We start from the raw sequence: 19053 nt of genomic DNA, 5'->3' as shown, positions 1-19053 counted from the left end.
ACTTTTTGAATATGCTGTACTTAGAAAATGTACTTCTCCAATGCCACTTAAACTATTCCCTGTGGTCCAATTAAGTTCAGGCTAACTTACAATGGACAGTGCCTTTTTCCAAATAGGTTTTGTCTCAGATGCAGAGCTGAAAATATGTTGCTGGAAAAGCACAGCAGGTCAGGCAGCATCCAAGGAACAGGAGAATCGACGTTTCGGGCATAAGCCCTTCTTCAGGAAAAGGGCATAAGCCCTTTGTCTCAGATGCATACAATATTGGATATTGGCTGGCAGAGAAACAAAGTGGCATTTGTGGCATTTAGAAAAGAGCTTCAGAATGTAGAATTGAGGTGGCTGAAGGTTCTTGAATTAGTGGTAAATTAAAGGGAGCAGAGTAAATTATTTTTACGCTGAGAATATGCCTACATTTATGGACTACGTGGAGAACTGGAAGACATTGACCTATTCACACTTTCTGGATTAAAAGGTTTTTTTTTTAAAAAAGGGTTTAAAAGGAACTTTTGGTTTCTTGGAAATTAAGACAACAGTTGAACGTCTGTGATCCACATGTTGATTACAAAAGGTGAAATGACTTTGGAAAAACAACTAAGCAAAGCTTTTGGGAGATAAAAGATGGAGTTTATTGCCCTTATTTGCTGGAAATACTAACATTAGAAGAGACAATGTGAGTCCATGTGCTGATGGAGCCTACCAATCCTTTCTGGACTTGGCTTTTGTTTCCACAATCCTAAGTGCACAAGAAAAAATTAAAAACCCTCCCAAGTATTTGAGCTGTGCCACTTCCAATTCTTTCCCTCTCTTCGTTGAAAACTTTGTGATCCTGTTACAGATTCCACAGTATTGATTACTTTATAAACCCTGAAAATTGAACTTCAATCACCAAAAGATCTGGATACAGCTTGGTTTCCAAATAAACCAAAGCCTTGATTGGAAGATTCTTAATTGGCCTACACAGCCAGCAATTTGAATTCTCCATGAAATGGCCTTGTGGTCTGTAAGAATTCATCAAGTTATATCCTTTACTCTTTAGAATGCTGGCCAATAAAGAATGTTTTTTATTTTGCCCTTTTAAAATATCACTTCTGCAAAATCGGAGTCTTATTTTGTTTTTCATGAGTGCACCTGTTTTGACATGAGAATGGGAAATAGTTCTAATTTCAGATTATAGCTACATTTTGTCCTTTTTTTAAAAAAAGAACAAATTTTGTTCCATAACAAATTGATTATTTTGAGCTAATCAAAAAAGCCCAGTGAAAGTTTCATTCATTCTGTAGCAGTACAAATGCAATACAATTGCCATTTTGACGGGTAAATCAAAATACTTTTACTAAGGGTGCAACTTGTTGAGAAGTAACAGTGGCTCAGTGGTTAGCACTGCTGCCTTACAGCACCAGAGTCCTAAGTCCAATTCCAGCCTTGGGCAACTGTCTGTGTGGAGTTTGCACATTCTCCCTGTGTCTGCGTGGGTTTCCTTGGGGTGCTCTGGTTTCCTCCCACAGTCCAAAGATGTGCAAGTCAGGTGAATTGGCCATGCTAAATTGCCCACAGTGTTAGGTGCATTAGTCAGAGGGGAAATGGGTCTGGGGATTACTCTTCGGAGGGTCGGTGTGGACTGGTTGGGCCAAAGGACCTGTTTCCACAATGTAGGGAATCTAATCTAATCTAATTACTAACACATTCCTGTCACAGGCATAACAATTAAATTCATGGAATGCCAGCATCACTGGTCATACCTGGATTTAGTGGTAAAGATTAGTGGCAAATCAGATGATTAGAAAAATTTTAAAAAGCAACAAGAGACTACCAAAATGGGAGAAAATAAACAATGAGCTAAACAATATATTAAAATAGGATATTAAGAGCTTATTTAAATATATAAAATGGAGCAAAGAGGCCAAAGTGAACATAGGTCTGTTAGAAAGCAAGGTTGGGAAATAATAATGAGGAACAAGGAAATGGCAGAGGATTTGATTTAATACCTAGCATTTTCTATTGTGAAGACTAAAGCAAAGAACATTCAAAAGTACTGAATAATCAAGGGGCGAAAGGTGTGCTGGGAAAAAAATGAGGAAATAAGTACAATAAATAGTACTGAGAAAATGTATTAGGGAAAGTAATGGGGATAAAGAAGACCAAGAAGTCCCCTGACCTGGACGGATTGCATCATAGGATTTTAAAGGAAGTAGCTACAGAGATACTGGATGCACTGGTAGTAATTGTTCAAGAACGCTTAAGTTCTGGAAAAGTCTCAAATAGTTGGAAAACTGCCAATGTAACAATGTTTTTCAAAAAGGAGGGAGATGTTAACTTAACATCTATCAATTATTAACAGGCTACTCCAAAGCATTTGCATACATAACATACTCAAGCAGAGTCAGATGGCTTCATGAAGGGGCAATCACTGTGCAAAGGTCACAAAAAGCTGCCATCCAAGTTAAGCAAATAACAAAGGTGATTGAAATAAAGCCCAACATTCAGTCTAAGGTAATGAAGCATTTAAAGGATGATAAAAATAAGGAGGTCTAAAACTATTCAAGGCACTAGTTGGATCAAACCTAGAGTAATGTGAACAGTTCTGTTCCATTACTTAAGGAAAGGTATTGGAGGCGGTTCAGAAAGGGCTCACGTTAGCAGATTCTTACGGAGTTGAACAAGGTAAATGCAGAAAGATTGTTTCTCCTTCTGGGAAAGTCGAGGGCAAGAAGACAATCTCAGAGTAAAGGGTCACCCATTTAAAACAGAGGTCTGAAGGAGGGTAGTGAATCTGTGGAATTCTTATCACAGCTGGGTCACTAAGTACGTTCAAGGGTGAGCTTGGCAGATTTTTAATAAGGAAGGGAATCAAAGACTGGGAGGAAATGCAGAAAACTGCAGTTAAGATTAGCAGACCAATCCATTGACGAATGACTGTCCAGACTCAATGGGGTGAATGGTCTACTTCTGCTCCCACATCTTACAATCTTACTGTCCATTCCCAAGTGCTCTCACGAAGGTTGTAATGATCTGTCTTTTTGAACTGCTTGCAAACCCACATGGCAGTGGTCTGGGACTCAAAGGTGATCGTGCAAGTCATCCTGTTTCACTCTCCCTCCTTTTTGAATAAGTCTGTTATACTGGCAGTTTTCCATATATCTGTTGCCCTTGCTCTTTTAAACAGTTGGAATTGCAGGTTTGGAATGTTCTGACAAACAAACCTTGACAAGTTTCTGAGGCATATCCCATAAATGGCATATACCACCACTGTGTGCCAGTGACGGAGAAAGTGAATACTTAAGGCTGTGAATGGGGTGCCAGTGAAGTTGGCTGCTTTTTTCTAGATGATGTCAAACTTGAGTGCTGTTGGAACTGTGCTCATACAGACAACTGGGGAGTATACCAAAGCCCCAATCTATGTCTTGGAGCAGAGGCTTTTGGGAGGCAACATTTTATTGAATTCTGGATTAGTGGTGCTGGAAGAGCACAGCAGTTCAGGCAGCATCCAAGCAGCTTCGAAATTGATGTTACGGGCAAAAGCCCTTCATCAGGAATCGGAAGGGCTTTTGCCCGAAACGTCGATTTCGAAGCTCCTTGGATGCTGCCTGAACTGCTGTGCTCTTCCAGCACCACTAATCCAGAATCTGGTTTCCGGCATCTGCAGTCATTGTTTTTAGCTCAACATTTTATTGAAGAATTCCAAGCCTTTGTCTGGATTTTCTCGCCACGATACTTAAATGGCTCTTTCAGTTTCCAGACAATGGCAATGGCCTCATGGGGGTAGGGTTTACAGAGATAGGGATAGGAGAGTCCACAAGACTTTTGTAAACATGTGGAGGATTTTGAAATTTAGGCATTGTTTGATAAGAAGTCAGTGAGTACAGGAGGGATTCTTTTTAAGTTAGTCATGGGATACAGACATCACTGGTTAGGCTAGCATCTATTGCCCTTCAGAAGGTGGTGGTAAGCTTCTTTCTTAAACCATTACAGTCCATTTGGTGTAGGTACACGCCACAATGCTGTTAGGGAAAGAGCTCCAGGGTTTTGACAGATTGGTGTACAGAACCTGCTGTTAGGACACAGCAGAATTTTGAATGACCAAGTTATGGACAGAAAATTTCAAAGCCAGCTATCAGTGCATTAGAACAGTCAAATTCTAAAAATAAAAGACAAATCAGAGGTTTCAAAAAACAAATAAGCTTTTGTAAGGGCAGAGTGTAGCAATATCATGCAGGTGGTAAAAGGCATCTCAGAGCAGATAAATGGTTGGAAGCTCATTCCATTTTCCAATATGATTTTAACAAATTGTGAATTGCCTGGTTTTTCTTCATCAGGCAATTGTCAGGGGAAGGGTTGAGTTGCTAGCTTGGGGAAAAAAAAGTTTATAGCACTGACAAAAGTTAATTGTTTTAGTCTTTCCAAAACATAATCTGTAGAAACGTATACTCATCCAGTACTGGATGTCAGGTAAACAATCGGACAATTTACAGTTACCACAGAGGTCAAAAAGACATGCTGGTGATGTAAGGGTGGCACGGTGGCTCAGTGGTTGGCACTGCTGCCTCACAGCACCAGGGACCCAGGTTCAATTCCAGCCTTGTGTGGCATTTGCACATTCTCTGTGTCTGTGTGGATTTCCTCCGGTGCTCCGATTTACTCCCACAATCCAAAGATGTGCCAGTCAGGTGAATTGGCCATTGTAAATTGCCCACAGTGTCAGGTGTATTAGTTAGAGGGAAATGGGTCTGGGTGGGTTACTATTCGGAGGGTTGGTGTGGACTTATTGGGCCGAAGGGCCTGTTTCCACAATGTCGGGAATCTGATCTAAATTTAGATGCTGTCATGCTACACGCGGAATGTAACATTGTATTTTCGGATGATACCATAGGTGGGCAGTAGAAATGAGAAATGGAGCGGGGCGGGAGAAATGGATTAAACGTTGGGGAGCAGACATAACTTTGCTATAGCAAAAAACAAGATACCCTTGCAGATTGTTCTTTGAGTGCAACAGAATAGATAAGCAATGGAAATGAGTGAGTGCAATTCCATTCAGTTGGATAACAAAAGAAACTGGAGGACAGTGCGCTCAAATAAGGTACAGGTTGCAGGAAAACCAAAAAAAGACAAGTACGGATAATGTACCATGGGCACAGTCATAGAGAGTTTGAGACTTTTGTAAACGCTGTTTTGAAATAGTGGCAAGAGCAGAAACCTGGAGGGATTCCAACATGAACTTTGGAGAACCACAGCCACAGATTTGGGAGGTAACCAGGCACAAAATACTTTTCTCGTTTTGTCAGCCCATCTTGAGATTTGCTTGATAATCACTTTTTTGTTGTTGAGGGCTAGGTTTTGGTTTACAAGACTCCTTTCTCACTCCACTAACTCATCTATTGGTGATCCGGTATTATGATCCCAACTGATGTTCATACTGGACAAGTCACATTTCAAAGTGAAACCTGGCTTGATAGACTGTATGCTTTATTTTTCCAATTTGACTACCATGGTGGTCAGTCACTAAATATTTTCACAAAAAGCTGCCTATGTAATTTTAACAAAAGAACAAGATTAAGAAAAATAATTAAATATTAATACACTTTACATTACTTCTTAAAAATCATACTACAAATGTCAGAAATAAAGATTCAACCCTTTTACCCTTGGAAATCTGTAAGGTTGTTTACAACCTCAGTGAATGGTCAAAACTGTTTGGAATTTAAAGTTTCTTCTTCAGTTGGCATGGCTGCACTTGGTTTCTTTCCAGCAAATGTCTGCATTCACTCAATGCGAGATTCTTCAGTTAATGGTTCTTCATGAGAGCCCTAAATAAGCCGCTAATACAGCTCACATGTAACTTAAAATTGATTTTTGAAATGCCTCTTCCATAATCTTCTACTTTTGGAGCTCTTATTGACATTAAACCACTTCAGTCTCTTTTTAACCTAAACTACTTTCTAAGCCCATCAGTCTTTTTTCCGTGTGACTCCATATATCACAGGACCTCTCGTAGGTAAGCAACACCCAACTTTGTTTCTCTCTGCAAGGTTTGTGAAGGTTTGTAGCTCAGGTTGAAGTTTAGGATGTAGGTTTGCTCGCTGAGCTGTAGGTTTGATATCCAGACATTTCATTACCTGGCTAGGTAACATCATCAGTGGCGATCTCCAAGCGAAGCGAAGCTGTTGTCTCCTGCTTTCTATTTATATCTTTCTCCTGGATGGGGTTCCTGGGGTTTGTGGTGATGTCATTTCCTGTTCGTTTTCTGAAGGGTTGGTACCCGAAGGCATGGTACATTGGGGAAACCGAGCAAAGGCTACGACAACGGATGAATGGGCACCGCACAACAATCAACAGACAGGAGTGTTCCCTCCCAGTTGGGGAACACTTCGATGGTCCGAGACATTCGACCTCGGACCTTCGGGTGACCATCCTCCAAGGCGGACTTCGGGACAGGCAGCAGCGAAAAGTGCCCGAGCAGAGGCTGATAGCTAAGTTTGGTACCCATACGGAGGGCCTCAACTGGGACCTTGGGTTCATGTCACATTACAAGTGACCACCGTTGCACCACACACACACACACACACACACACACACACACACACACACACACACACACACACACACACACACACACACACACAGAGAGACAAAGACCCACATGCACACATATATTTTGTGGGGTGAATTTGTACTTGCAGGGTTACGTTGTACTTTGCTCAAAAACTGCATGAATTCATTTAAAACTCCGTTATCTCACTTTTTAAGATTAGAATCAATCTAAACATCATGGCATAGACAGAGAACACAGGGGGCTAACACCTTCATCTTACTGTCTAGCTATCACCATTGTTAACAGCTAACCTGAGAATGCAACTTTTTAAAAAAAGGTTTTGTGATTTACACATGAAAGAAGTGAAACTATCATGGTATTCCAACAGATGTAAGGCTTAACAGACAATCAATTTTTCAATGTATAATTTCAGTTACATCACACTGTAAATTTCTGCTATAAATTGTGTGTGTAAGGATTGAGCCCTCCACTACCATCTGATGAAGGAGCGACGTTCCGAAAGCTAGCGTGCTTCCAATTAAACCCGTTGGACTATAACCTGGTGTTGTGTGATTTTAATATTGTAAGTCTTGTTTGCATTGGTTGGTCATGTTTGTGATTAGATTTTCTCAGTCTGAGGATGGCATGGATAAATTCACTTATCACTCCTATGTAGTTTGAGTGCTCGAGAAAGAAACATAACTTGGGGAGGGGTCAATGCAATTTTTTTAAGGAGTGACAAAACTGGATTTTAATCAGAAAAAGGACCAACCAAATCCACAGCATCCACGATCTGGAAGGAAAGACTCAACATGTAGCATGTTATGCAGCATGTTTAACATTAAAAACTCCTCCTCCAGATACTTCACAGCAAGCTACAAAGAAAGATCTTATAGAAGACAAAGGTGAAAAAGGTATGTTTAAGATGATCGATTAAAATGACAGGCAAAAAGGTTGCTGAAGGGAATTCTAGAGATTAGAATGCACAGCCAGCAACAGTGGAAACAAAGGTCAAATTCAAACTTAACTCTATTACACTCCATGTCAGACAGAAATGAAACAAAATATTCAAACTAATTTAGTTTTCATAACCTTATTGTCTGATGTATATTATATAATGATCAAAATATAATTCGTACCCACCTCATTTCCACCAACGGCTTTCGTTAGGATTACAGCAGATGATACCGGAGGAGGCATACAACCAACAGTCTGCAAACTAAAAAAAAACCCAAAACAATCTTAGAACAGCGCTTTTTTTTCCTCCCAGATTGTGTTCAACAAGAAAAATATTTACCTTTGCTTTACTAATAATGCTAGTTATACCAACCTGGCTCCTTAAAGCTCCAGCAATACTTACACAAATTCTATAAATATCTAATTGCAATATCCTTCGGAGAATTTGAGTGTATTTTGGATATGTAAGGGCCTTATACCTCAAATTCCAACTCAATGTTTTAAAGTGATATGGAATAAAACTTCTTCCTCAAATTACAGATCTATTATGTATTACTATATTTATTGAATATTCAACGATGAATCTTTGAGATGGAATTTGAATTTGAACCCTGAACTAGTTTTAGAAGAACAGCATAAGAAAAGAAATGTCAAACAAATCCTAAAATCATATCAAAAGCCTTTAGCTGCAAGGTAGCCAGCAGGATATGGTGAATGGCGCTCTACGTCTAGCTAGTGTATTATTATGCTTTGCATAGCTCCAGACTTTAATGCACGTACTGTTTGCTCATAAAACATTCTAAAAGTAAACAAAATACTTCTTTCAAAAACTGTACAAGAGCAGAGGTCAAAATATTAACTTATAAATATACAAAAGTCACTCGTCACAATGTTTTGCTATCTGAGGCTTCCAGTGGAAATAGATATTTGACTGGACATTAGAAAGAAAGGCAAATGGCATCTTCGGCTTTCTGTAACAGGTAAGAGTTTATTTTACAACGTTTCAATACGTAAGCAAACATAAATTGAGAAAAATATAGAAAATGCTGGAAACAAATCAGGTCAGGCGACATCTGGGCGGCACGGTGGCATAGTGGGCGGCACGGTGGCACAGTGGTTAGCACTGCTGCCTCTCAGCGCCTGAGACCCGGGTTCAATTCCCGCCTCAGGCGACTGACTGTGTGGAGTTTGCACATTCTCCCCGTGTCTGCGTGGGTTTCCTCCGGGTGCTCCGGTTTCCTCCCACAATCCAAAGATGTGCAGGTCAGGTGAATTGGCCATGCTAAATTGCCCGTAGTGTTAGGTAATGGGTAAATATAGGGGTATGGGTGGGTTGCGCTTCAGCGGGGCGGTGTGGACTTGTTGGGCTGAAGGGCCTGTTTCCACACTGTAATCTAATCTAATCTAATCTAATCTGTGGAGGGAGAAACAGCATGATCCCTCCAGAACAAAGACCTTTCATCATCATCCACTTCTTTCAGCTCCTCCCTTTTTATCTGAGGTTGCCACAATAACGGTTGATTACCCTGCTATATCTCCTCCTGTCTGTGAAACATTTTTCTTTCAATCACATTTTGTTAAAGTTTCCAACCATATTTTTCCATCTAATCTTCGGCTTTGGACTTCTTTATCCTGGAAGTCCCACCTGCGCCACCCCATGCTCAGTCCTCTCAGCACCCTTTCAATCCACAACATGCAACCATACCATTTCCATTTCTTCTCAGCTACTTTCTCTAATGCTTGCACAATCTTCATTGGCCTTCCTGATGTACTATGTCCTGTTTAGGTCCTTTCTAATCACTCCACACATCCATCACAATATCTGCATCTCATAAGTATCCAGTTGTGATTACTCTCTTCATGATATCTCTTGTGTAGCACTTTTTGTACATCTCATGTAATAGTCATGCATATGGTCTCAGGGACTGCACAAATTCCAGCACATGTCCAGACTTCCTTTCTAGTAATCAGGTTAGAAGGCTTTGCCAGATCAAGGAATACAATCTGAAATGTTGTATTAGTCATTCTAATATTTTTCCATCACTTGCCTCACAAAACACTGGTATCAATGGTGCTTCTTCCAGGAATGAATCCATAAGGTTATTAACCTTCCATTGGAAAAGCATTACAATCTCTATAGAGACCAGTAACTTGTAAAAAGGAAATTTGAACTTCCGTTAATAGCTGAAATAATGACATGACGGAAATTTACTTTTACTGCAATAAAAGACTAAACGCCAACTTTGCAGGCAACGTAGATATGAAATCACAAATAGAACGTCATTTTTAAGCTCAACCAAAAACATACTTCACCAAGTACACTTTACACTGTCCTTTTTCTAGCTTAAACCAGGCAAATACTTCATTTAAAGTCATAAAATTGGTCTTGCAATCCAAATGCAAGCTTCTCTTCAGTGAACCACAAAGATGCCCAGCCTCTAGCTGCAGTCTGATCCCAAGTCTTTGGTAAACCATGTCTGAGACTTTTCATACATATCTTAGAAACTCTTACATCTCAAAACCCACTTCCATAGTGACGTGAATCACACAAGCCTTGATTCCAGGTAGAAAAAGAGATTAGCTGCCCTCGAGATCTGTCATCATGCAAATACTTTGAAACTTGAGCCTAACCATTTACAACATGAAAATTTCAACATCCTCCTTGGACTCAGACGAGCAGCCAAATACAGCAAACAGTCTAATCAGACAGTGGCCATTGTCTCAAAGTGAACAGAACACCTTATAGCTTACTCCATCAAAACAACCTGGGTCTTCCTTTAATCTTCTACAGGCACCTCAGTCAAACAGACTTCAGGCAGATCATATGACCACCTTCACTTTACCGTGAATCAAACATTAAATCTTACAAATCTCTTAACTGTAACAGCTATGAAAAGATGGAAATGTAATAGTTTTAAGCAATTGAAAGGGCAGTGGGTAGCAAAAGGGTAAAATGGAACTTCAATGATAGTGCAAGTAGTGCAGGACAAATGGAGTGGTAATGGGCCAAGAAAGAAAAGTTACATCTTGAGGAAACTGTATATGGCAAACTGATGAAGAGTTCCTTCAGGGAAAAATAATATAGAAGGCATGGTTAGAAAATTTGCAGACATCACCAAAATTGTTTACAGCCACCACCAAAATTGGTGGCATAGTATAAAATGAAGGTCTTCTAAGATTACAAATGATTAGATGGGTCAATGGGCTGAAAAATGGCAGATAGAGTTCAATCTGGATAAATGTGAGGTATTGCATTTTAATACAAATGTAGGGCTTATACAATCAAGTTAAAAAATCACGCAACATCAGGTTATAGTCAGACAAATGTATTTGGAAGCACTAGCTTTCAGAGCGCTGCCCCTTCATCAGACAGCTGTGCAGCAGGATCATAAGACAGAACTTATAGCAAAAGATTACAATGTCATGCAACTGAAAACAATATATTGAACAAACCTTGATTGCTGTTAAGTCTTTCATCTTTTAGAATGAGTTGCAGGCTTCAGCTCATTAATATGCAAATCCCAGAACTTCTTTTAAGTCACATTATCAAGATAACTTAAGGGCTTTGTATAAAAAATGGTGACACCTCAGCTCGGACAATGCGTTAAAGGTGTGAAGTTAGAGTCTGACTGTATCCCAATCTTGAGTCAGACTGGTTCTACTTCACAAATTTAATGCATTGTCTGAGCTGAGATGTCACCTTAAGGTATCTCGAGAATGTGACTTAAAAGTAGTTCTGGGACTTACATATAAATGAATCAAAATCTGCAACCCATTCTAAAAGATGAATGACTTAACAGCAATCTAGGTTTGTTCAATATAATGTTTCAGCTGCATGACACTGTAATCTTTTGCATTAAATTATGTGTCTTATGATTCTGCTCCACAGCTACCTGATGAAGCGCTCCAAAAGCTAATGCTTCCAAATAAACCTATTGGACTATAACCTGTTGTGTGACTTTTAAATTTGTCTACCCCAGTCCAACACCGGCACCCTCATATCGTTATGCAACTAATGATGAGGCCTTGGGTAGGGTTGTAGAACAGTGGGACCTTGGGATGCAGGTTCATAACTCTTGCGAACTTTGTGATTCATATAGATATGGTGGTTATAAACAGGCGTGGCACGCTTGCCTTCATTGCTCAGTCCTTTGAGTATAGGAGTTGGGAAGTCATGTTGAGATTGTACAGGACATTGGTGAGGCCTCTTCTGGAATACTCTCTGCAGTTCTGGTCAATAGGAAGGATATTATTAAGCTGGAGAGGATTCAGAAGAGATTTATCAGGATGTTGTCAGGTATGGAAGGTTTGAGTTATAAAGAAAGGCTGGAGTATAGGTGGTTGAAAGGGGATCTTATGGAAGTTTAGTTCATGATAGAGTTATTGGTAGTTGTCTTTTCCCTAGGATGGAAATTTCAAGCATGGGGGCATGATTTTAAGGTGAGCTGAGAGAGATTTTAAAAAGACATGTGGGGCAAATCAGTTTTACACAGAGGGTGGTTCGAATGTGGAATGAACAACTGATGAAGTGGTGGATGCGGGTACAATTGCAATGTTTAAAAGACATTTGGATAATTACACGAATAAGAAAGGTTTGGAGGGATACGGGCCAGAGCAGGTAGGTGGGACTAGTTTGGTTTGGTATTATTTTCGGCCTGGACTGGTTGGACTGAGGGGTCTAATTCTGTGCTGTATGATTTTGTGACTCTAAAAGAAAAGAACAAGAGTAAAACTACTACCTTATGTGGCATTTTAATTTCCCCATCTTGCTCATGCACTCATCTCCCTATCATCAGCCTCTTGAAATGTTCCAATGAAGATCATCACAAGGAAGAGCATCTTCCCCATCAATAAATTACCATACAGGCTTCCAATTTCAGTGAGTTCAACAATTTCAGATTGCAGCTTCTGTTACAATTTTGTTTCCTTCTTGTTTGCAGACCTTTCTCTTAATTTTTGCTTTCGGGAGGCAGTTGTTCATCATTCTACCATTCACACCTCCTCCTGACACATCTTTAATTTACTTAACCCATTAAGAATTCCTTCTGCCTTGCACTAGCAACTGTTTCATCACTTAATCTTTCTTGATTCCCACCCTATTACAGATCTTCAGTTTTGTTCTTTTTTCCACCCTCCCCCCCTTTCATTTGTTTAGAACCAATTACATCTTTAACATTTTCCAGTTTGATGAAAAATTATGGACCTGAAGCATTAAAAGATGTTTCTCCATCAACAGATGCCTTCTCATCTGTATTTTCTCACCAACATTTTCAGTTTTTACTTCAGATTTAAAACAAACCTTTTTTGCCTTTGCATCACAAAGTAAGAAACGGCAGCTTTCAAATGTTTCTTCCAAATCTCAAGTTGAATTTATTTTAATATTTGATGCTTTAATATGATACAAGAAGGACGACAATAAAAAGAATCCAGTGAAAGCTTGTACTGAAAATAACATATCTTTTCTAAAGTGCATTCCATCTGCATTTTTAATACTTTGATTATGATTGAGCAGCAAGTGAGGTGAGGACATACATATGATGGGCTGAATGGTCTGTTTCTGTGCTATGGGTTTTATGGTTACTTTCCAAAATTAATACTTTTCTTTTTAATCAATCAAGGCAACAGAAAAACAGGGGGATGATTGTATTGGGATACCACTAGCTGGTAGCCAATAATATTTGAACATCTAATCAGAGCTTAGAAGCACCTCAATTAAGAGTGAAACCTGCCTGAGGTGCCATCCTCCTGAACTTATAAAAATGGGTGTTGCTGCAAAAGAACTTTTATGTTCATGGTGCAAGCACATAATACTGGCTTGATTGTGCTACTATTCTCTAGCCATAAACTTAAGGTTCTAAGAATTACAACATCTCTGTGATGTTGGACTCTGCCACGAAGCAGGACATTATCAATGATGAGGCCAAAAGCAATAGATTTGCTGTTTCCAGTGTGAAGCATGACAACCCTGGTCTGCTAATGGATGCAAATGAAATTTTATTGAATATTTAAGTATAAATGGCACCAATTGGACTCGAGCTTTTCTGAGGGCAAAATTCTTCTAGCAGCTTCTCTAGGCTGTGTCACACTGGCATACAGATCAGATACAATTGCTAAGCCACAAGGTAGAATGTTTAAATATGAATAATTTGGAACATTCACAGCAAAAATTTGGGTCAAGAAGAGCACAGCTAATTTTGTTCAATTAGCATCTTTCCTTCCAAGAACCAAGAACAATGTTCACTTGTCCACATTATCCTATCATTTTTATGCATCTGATTAATTTAATCAGCAGCTCTGTTCCAGACGGGAAGCAAGTCTTACTTTCCTAAAGTAAACAGCAAATGTTTAAGTTAAAATCAAATAATATTAAAGAAAAATATTCAGAAAGAAAGTAACTTGCTTACACAACCTGAGCCTGAATGTGTTACTTCAGAAATCTCTAATCCCTGGAGGTCTATATAAATACACAATGTCAAATCTTGTTTTAGCTGCAAAAGTCAATGTTCCAAAAGGATGGAACTGTATTTCTCCACAATTTCAACATGAATCAGCAGTTTTGTGCGAAATAAGTTCAATACTGTATTTATTTTATTTACTTCCAACCAAATAAGTAAGAACTTAGCCCCTAGGCCTAAACTCTGTTCTATTACAAGGAGCTAAGTGTGTGTAGGAGAACTAATATTCTTTTTGTCAACGTTTTACCTCTCCATCTCTATTTCTAATGTTTAATCAACTAATTTTCTTAAAAAAGGGCAGAGATGTGAATGAAATATCAAATTAATCTTCATTGCAGACTATGTAACATATTAAAACTTTTAAAAGCAACAATGGCTGGATTTTCTAAGATTTTTGGGTTTGAAAATCTGACATCATCAATAACATAAAAATTGTCAAGGTTTCAAGTAATTTTGAAACTAAAATGCATTAAACACAGAATTGAAAGGGAAAAAAAAAACTTACCCTTTTAAAAGCCATGGGTTTATAGATGTAAGAGCTAATAATTTAAGAATAAACCACATAGCAGTCGGGAAAAATCCAAGTGTGAAGATCTGCACAAACATATGAAGTTTTATATGCATCAAAGCACTAGCCAGCTCCTGAAATATAAGGAGGAACAAAGTGGATATAAAACTTTAAAATAACAACTTTACACAAATGCTGGGATAGAACTAAAATCAGACATTTTAATTTAAGGTTTCTACTTTTTATAAAAAAACAAACTAACTAAACTCTTCAATTTATCTTCTAGATCTGTTCTTCCTAGAATACAGATTTCCTCAAATCTTTTCTATCATAAAACTAAAAAGACAATTGCTTTGGTAAATGCTTAAGAGCACAACTTCAACTGCGTCAATTGTTAGGGATTGTGGAATATAAAATTTGGCTGCCCCCCAGAAATTCATCACAATTCTCCACCTACTTCACTTATGCAGATTGTGATCCTCACAAACAGATCTACCACAGACCCAGGAAGAGTGCAAACTGGGGTCAAGCATGGCAGCGTCATCAGACCAATGCTCTTCTCCATTTTCTTGGCTGCAACACTCCACACAGTCACGATGAAGCTCCTCACTAGAGTACAGCTAAACTACAGGATAAGCAGCAACCAGGGCAGAAACAAGACCACCTCACTCCTGTTATCAAGCTGCAGCACACAGAAGACACCTGGGGGTATGGACACAAAGGCTGAGCTCCAAACCACTGTCAACACATTCACAAAGACCTGAGAGAGAATGGATCTCAGACTAAACACCCATAAAACAAAGGTTCTCTACAAAGCCTACAACCATAAAACAAAGCCTGGTCCTGTCAAGACAACACTGCAACCGACCAATAAAATACACGGGGTGCCTCTACACAATGTGGATCACTTCCCACATCTTGGTGGCCTCATCTCAGTGCTATGAAACTTATCAATGAAATCCAACATCAACCCAAAGTGTTAGTGCATCCTTCAGATGCCCAAGGAGCACAGTGTTCCAAGTCTGAGACCTTAAGCCCAGCAGCAAGCTCATGGTCTATGGAGCAACTATGGTCCCCGCTCTCCTACATGCATCAGAAGCATAGAAACATGGACCATGTACAGCAGACATCTCAAATCCCTTCGCAAAACTCTGCAAATCTACTGGCAAAGATAGGTGACTGTACTCTTCCAGGTTAATATTCCTGGTATTGAGGCACTGATCATGCACAACATAAGACTCCCTAAACAAGTGCTCTACTTCAAGTTCTGGAATGGTGAGCAATCGCTGGGCAGACAAAGGAAATGCCTTTCTAAATGAATACATCTTCCTCATTGATATCTAGATATGGCTTGTACTCAAACACACAAACTGAGGAAGAAGCATCTACAAAGGCACCAACCATTTCAAGCATCACCACGTGGAACATGTGGAGGCCAAGTGCAAGTAGCAGAAACAACAAACAGAATCCCGAGTGTCCCTCTCACCTGCCTCATCAAACATCACCAGCCCCACTTGTGGCAGATTCTGCCGCTTAGGGTTGAACTATTCTGCCACTGCAGAATCACACCGCCAACCCCTCACCTTCCCTAGACCAGAAGCAAATCATCCTCGACTATGACAGACTGGCAAAAAATAATTTCTCAACATTATCTAACTTAACAAATCACTTCATGTCCAGTAAAATATAATCGTACAAACAGTATGTTTGTTTCTCAGTAGTGACCGCATCCTCACATCTGATTCAGAAGACCAGTTTAAGCTACACATCAGAAATTCAAGTAAGTGCTTAAACCTTATTCATGGGCTATGGGCACTGACAAAGCAACATTTATTTCTAATTCCTGATAGCCATTCAGAAGGTAGTGGTGAGTCATTTTCTTGACTAAAGTCTCTGTGACATGGGTGCACACAGATAAGGAAGGAGTTCCAGGAGACAAAAGTGAAAGTAGCTGGAAAAACTCAGTTGGACTGGCAGCATCTGTGGAGAGAAATCAGAGTTAACAGTTCAGTCAACTCGACCCAAAATGTTAACTCTGATTTCTCTCCACAGATGCTGCCACCTGCTCACCTTTTCCAGCAATTTCTATTTATCTCTGATTTATAGCATCCGCAGTTCTTTCTTTTCATTTAGAAGTTCCAGGATTTTGACTAACCAAAGGTGAAACAGTGAATTTACAAGTCAGGGTGGTGTGTGACAGCAGGGGACACTAACAGGTGCTTGTTGTTCTTGTTCTTCTAAGTGATAGAGGCTCCAGGTAGAAGGGTGTTGTTGAATCAGCCTCAACAAGTTGCTGCTTTGCATCTGAAACATTTTACATGCTGTTGCCATCGTTAGCTGGTGTTGGAGGGAGTGAGAGTGGTCGAATGGATGCAAATCAAGTAAATGTCTTTGTCCTAGATGGCGTTCTCAAGTACTGTCAGAGCTTCATAGATTTATGATTGTGTTGAGTATTCAAAGTCCTGTCTTGTGCTTTGAAGATAATGAATAGGCTTTGAAGAGTCAGCTGATGAGTCACAATATAAAAATTCCAGTCTGACTACTGTAGTCAATCTATTTATGTGGCTGATCCAGTAAAGTTTCTGGTGAATTGTAAGCCCCATAATGTTAATATTTGGGGATTAATTGAATACATGACAGAGTTAGAGTTCGCTTTTTGAGAATGGTCATTACTTAGTTCTTGTGTGGTACACACATTATAAGAAACAGAGAAAACAGGAGCAGATGTAGGCCAGTTGGCCCTTTGAGTCAGCTCAGCCATTCAACATGCAACAAGATACTGACTGATCTTCTATCACAACACTGTATTTCCACTTGCTCTCCATACCCCTGGATGCCTTTCCACCCAAAATTTATCATTTTCTTGAATATATTCAGTGAACCAACCTCCATAGCCTTCTGAGGTAAGGAATTCCACAGGTTGACCATCCTCCGAGTGAAGAAACATTTCATCATCTCAGTCCTAAATGACCGACACCATATCCAGAGACAGTGATCCCTGGTTCTAGAATGATCAAACATGGGAAACATCCTCCGAACATCTGATCTTCATAGACCTGTTAGAATTTGCTACGTTTCAATCAGATTCCCTCTCATGTTTCTAAACTCTACTGAATACAGGTCCAGTCGAACTAATAACAGTTCTACCATCCATGATACCAGCTGAGCAAACATCCACCAGCACTCCCCTTTTGGCAATTATTCCTTCTCTTAGGTAGAGTCATAGAGTTGTACAGCATGGAAACAGACCCTTCAGTCCAACCCGTCCATGCCGACCAGATATCCAACCCAATCTAGTCCCTCCTGCCAGCACCCGACCCATATCCCTCCAAAGCTTTCCTAATCATATACCCATCCAGATGCCTTTTAAATGTTGCAATTGCACCAGCCTCCACTACTTCCGTTGGCAGCTCATTCCATACACGTACTACCCTCTGCGTGAAAAGGTTGCCCGGTAGGTCTCTTTTATATCTTTCCCCTCTCACCCTAAACCTATGCCCTCTCGTTCTGGACTCCCCCACCCCAGGGAAAAGACATTGTCTATTTATCCTATCCATGCCCCTCATGATTTTGTAAACCTCTATAAGGTCACCCCTCAGTTATGGTGCAGTTGTACAGGATGCGGATGAGGCCGCACTTGGAATATTGTGTTCAGTTTTCGTCACATTGCTATAGGAAGGATGTTATTAAACTGGAAAGAGTGCAGGAAAAAAAATTTACAAGGATGTTGCCAGAACTCAAGGAACTGAGTTTTTGGGCGAGGTTAGACAAGCGAGGACTTTTTCTTTCGTGCACAGGAGACTGAGGGGGGGGATCTTAAAGAAGTTTCTAAGATCATGAGAAGCATGGATAGGGATGAATGCAGTGTTTTTCCCATGGTTGGGGAATTGAGGATTAGAGGGCATCAGTTTAAGGTTAGAGGGGAAAGCATAAATGGGAACCTGAAAGGCAACGTTTTTTACATAGAGGGTGATACGCATATAGAATGAATTGCAGTGGAAGTGATTGAGGTGGGTACATTAACAACATTTAAAAGGCATTTGGACAAATACATGGCTAGGAAAGGTTCAGAAGGATATGGGCTATGTGCGGGAAAATGTGGTTAGCGTGGATAGACATTTTGGTTGGCATAGACCGGCTAGGGCTGAAGGGCCTATCTCCGTGCTGTAGGACTCTATGATTCTATGACGTTTCCAACAATAAGAAGTAAGGCTTATCATCATATAGTTTCCAGCTTTTTACCACCCTCCTTTTCTGAAAAGGTATGTAACATTGTCAGTTTTCTAATCCTCTGGTACTTTTTCAGAATTCAACGATTTTTGGAAAATTACAACCAATGCATCCACTATCTCTGCAGCTACCTATTTTAGGATTCTGGGATTGTATAATGCAAGCCATCGAGGGCACAGGACTTATCTGCCAGCAGCTGTATTCGTTTGTCTAATACTACTTCTCTAGTGATGGTGATAGTACTTAATTTGCCCCCAATATTCTTTAGTAATAACAGGATGCTCAAAGCATCTTCCACTGTAAAGACCAATACAAAATATCTGTTTAAACCCTCTGCCATTTTCTGTCCTCCAAAACTGTCTTCAAAGTTTCAT

At 39.8% G+C, this 19053-nt stretch overlaps 1 protein-coding gene across 3 annotated transcripts in view; it reads right to left on the bottom strand.

The window, feature by feature from the left end:
- slc10a7 (solute carrier family 10 member 7) overlaps positions 1 to 19053 on the bottom strand; it is a 274370-nt gene that overhangs the window by 243016 nt on the left and 12301 nt on the right. For 2 of the 3 annotated variants that reach the window (XM_043699311.2, XM_087975565.1), the window contains 2 exons: positions 14447 to 14583; positions 7673 to 7748 (listed from right to left, as the gene is read on the bottom strand). In XM_043699311.2, the coding sequence (XP_043555246.1) occupies positions 7673 to 7748; positions 14447 to 14583 (213 nt within the window). The remainder of the gene's footprint in view (positions 1 to 7672; positions 7749 to 14446; positions 14584 to 19053) is intronic. The other variant, XM_043699319.2, reaches the window with a different exon arrangement.

Source organism: Chiloscyllium plagiosum, unplaced genomic scaffold, assembly GCF_037043375.1.
Source record: "Chiloscyllium plagiosum isolate Xiang-an unplaced genomic scaffold, Cpla_swu_hap1 HiC_scaffold_1, whole genome shotgun sequence".
Classification (NCBI taxonomy): Eukaryota; Metazoa; Chordata; class Chondrichthyes; order Orectolobiformes; family Hemiscylliidae; genus Chiloscyllium; species Chiloscyllium plagiosum.
Note: the sequence above shows the minus strand (reverse complement) of the source record. Positions and strands in the feature narration are given on the sequence as shown.